The sequence below is a fragment of the Eutrema salsugineum genome, unplaced genomic scaffold (assembly GCF_000478725.1).
Source record: "Eutrema salsugineum unplaced genomic scaffold, Eutsalg1_0 scaffold_10, whole genome shotgun sequence".
NCBI lineage: Eukaryota > Viridiplantae > Streptophyta > Magnoliopsida > Brassicales > Brassicaceae > Eutrema > Eutrema salsugineum.
The window spans coordinates 9417112-9419961 of NW_006256908.1; the positions used below are offsets into that span (position 1 = coordinate 9417112).

The 2850-nt window shown below is 40.5% G+C and overlaps 1 protein-coding gene across 1 annotated transcript in view; it reads left to right on the forward strand.

Moving 5' to 3' along the window:
- Positions 1 to 2850, forward strand: part of LOC18026928 (serine/threonine-protein kinase ATG1c) — a 4237-nt gene continuing 1387 nt past the window's right edge. Inside the window, exons 1-10 of the mRNA XM_006410913.2 lie at positions 1 to 432; positions 643 to 760; positions 845 to 903; positions 1110 to 1174; positions 1386 to 1479; positions 1556 to 1636; positions 1728 to 1836; positions 2040 to 2112; positions 2186 to 2571; positions 2657 to 2849. Coding sequence (XP_006410976.2) covers positions 187 to 432; positions 643 to 760; positions 845 to 903; positions 1110 to 1174; positions 1386 to 1479; positions 1556 to 1636; positions 1728 to 1836; positions 2040 to 2112; positions 2186 to 2571; positions 2657 to 2849 — 1424 coding nt within the window. The 5' untranslated portion in view covers positions 1 to 186. The remainder of the gene's footprint in view (positions 433 to 642; positions 761 to 844; positions 904 to 1109; positions 1175 to 1385; positions 1480 to 1555; positions 1637 to 1727; positions 1837 to 2039; positions 2113 to 2185; positions 2572 to 2656; position 2850) is intronic.

Below are 2850 nucleotides of genomic sequence, written 5' to 3' on the forward strand. Positions count from 1 at the left end.
TTAGAATAAACTTGCATTTAATAAATATTCATTAACCTTCTCTTCTTCTTCTTCTTCTCTCTCTCCTCATTATCCGAATACGCCCAATCGAATCATTTTCAACCCGACGGGTCGTAAAATTCCAAAAGATTCAATCATACTGCGTCCTCTAGATTCTCGGCGCCGGTTTAGTTCGTCGGAGTAAAAATGGCTCAGTCTACGGCGAGGAGCGGGCGGGTTGTTGGTGACTACTTGGTGGGTCGGCAAATCGGGTCGGGTTCGTTCTCTGAGGTTTGGGAGGCGAGGCACCGTGTTCACGGCACCGTCGTCGCTATCAAGGAGATCGCCATGAGCCGCCTTAACAAGAAGCTACAAGATAGTCTCATGTCTGAGATATATATCTTGAAGAGGATCAATCATCCCAACATCATCCGTTTGCTCGACATGATTGAGGTTTGTTGACTCTCATTTTCTAGCTAAATGCGTTTTAGCTTGTTTAAAAGTTACATGTTACTCTTTTAAACATCCAAATGTCAATCCTTTTTCAATTTACCGCAATGTTTTTGCCGTTGAATTTTGCTTCTCTGTTTCTGGTTCTTTTGGCTTGAATGTGTTTGTAAATTGATGTTTTTTTTTTGTGTTTTTTTGGGAAATTTGATGTAGTCTCCTGGGAAAATACATGTGGTGTTGGAGTATTGCAAAGGAGGTGATCTGTCTGTGTATATCCAGAATCATGGAAGTGTCCCTGAAGCTACTGCTAAGCATTTCATGCTGCAGTTAGGTACACATACTCTCTGTGTCTATGTTTTTTTATTTTGTCTGATAGAGTCATGTTGTTAATCTGCGTCGATTTTCCATGTAACAGCGGCTGGCTTACAAGTTCTTCGTGACAATAATATTATTCACCGTGATTTAAAGCCTCAGGTGTGTCTGATTCTCATTCCTTTCAATGATCCTCTGTGCACAATGTGTTTTAGTTCTTAATCAGCTCAGTGTTAAACAGGATGCTGTAGAAGGGTGATCTGTTAGTTTCCAATAAAACGGGGTTCTTTGTCTAAGCAGAGATAGAGTCTTAGAGAAACCATCTTTGTTGAAATTTAATTGCTAAGGTTCTTTCGTTCTTGAAACAGAATCTTCTTCTATCCACAGATGAAAACGATGCGGATCTGAAGATTGCTGATTTTGGATTTGCAAGGTATTGTCATCAGCTCCCCCTGTTACTAGATCAAAGAGTGTATTAGGAGTGAATTAGAGAAGGTTTTCGAATGGGCTCGAGCTGCTTTTGAATGTATATTGTCGAGGTCTAGGTAATTTCTTTTTTTTCTTGGGGATTCTGCTATTCACAACCCTCCCCACTCTCCGGATTCTATTATTTGCATTTGAACATCACACTTTTCGTAATGCAGATCGTTGCAACCTAGGGGACTTGCAGAAACATTATGCGGCTCACCATTGTATATGGCCCCAGAGATTATGCAACTTCAGAAGTATGATGCAAAGGTGAGACCTTTCTCTTACTAAGCTACCTAGACCTTTCTCTTACCGTCATCTCCTTACAATCTACCTTAAAACACAGGCAGATCTCTGGAGTGTTGGTGCTATCTTATTTCAACTTGTGACAGGCAGAACCCCTTTTACAGGAAACAGCCAGATTCAGGTTTTGTATTCTGTCTCACAGACTTCTGTAGTAAGTAAGTGTTTGTGTCCTGTTGCATAAATCTAAAGCATTCTCGATCTTGTGTTCACAGTTGCTCCAAAACATTATGAGATCAACTGGTTTACATTTTCCACCGGCCTGTAGAGATTTAAGTTTGGACTGCATAGATCTGTGTCAGAAGTTATTGCGACGTAATCCAGGTCAGCATCAGACTACAATTCTTTTGCATGAGACCCATAAAGTTGCGAATTTGTCAAGAAGTTGGAGTAGTGATTTGAATAGCAGTTTACAATAAGCTTTATTCATCTACTACACCACATATTTTAAACTACAGCGTTTATGGTCCTTATCTCTTTGTATCCAATTGCGATCACAATCCATTCTTGTATATTGTTTTTCGCAGTGGAACGTTTGACATTTGAAGAATTCTTTAATCACCCTTTTCTTTCGGACAGGCAGTCATATGACTTCTCAAGGTAGATTCGAAAGCTAGTGATTTTTCTCTCCTTTGTGCAAACATTTGTACTTCTGAAAATATCTGTCCTGCAGGAGTAGATTGGGCTCAAGAACAATGGACGATTTTCTTTCTTCTGGAAGCAGTCCCTCGAGAAACATGGAAGAAAGTTCTCAAGAAGACTGTTTGCCATTCCTACTAGATGATGATTCTAGTGGACCTGAGGGGAGCCCTTCACATTTGAAAAGGACGCCCTCAATAAAGTCGTCCCCTGGATTTAACATTGATGCCAGAGTTGAGAGAAAGGAGGCGGAATCTAGTCCTTTGAAATGTACAGAACTTACTTCCAGATATAGTAGAATCAACCATGGAGCGGAAAACAATAGATTTGGATATGAAACTCACATAAATTCAGATAGGAGAAACCATCGTGAACTTACAAGAGTGACTGATTCCAGATCACTTATTCCTAAGGGAAGAGGTACGCTGATTCTCTTCTATTTGCTACGCCTTAGAAAATGGCAAAGCTTTCTTGTTCGGTTTTCTCACATATGTCAATTCTGCAGTAGATGAATCTCAAGACTCAATGGATCAAGACTACGTTATCGTATCTGGACCACCAGTGGATTTGCCATCATCTTCATCGAGTTCTTCGAAGCCTTATAACTTCCCATTCAAGTCTCAGTCTCCTCCTGTCGAGTTATTCAACCGGAAGCATAACTTCAACGGCTCTTATGCCAATAATTGGGTGGCTACTGGG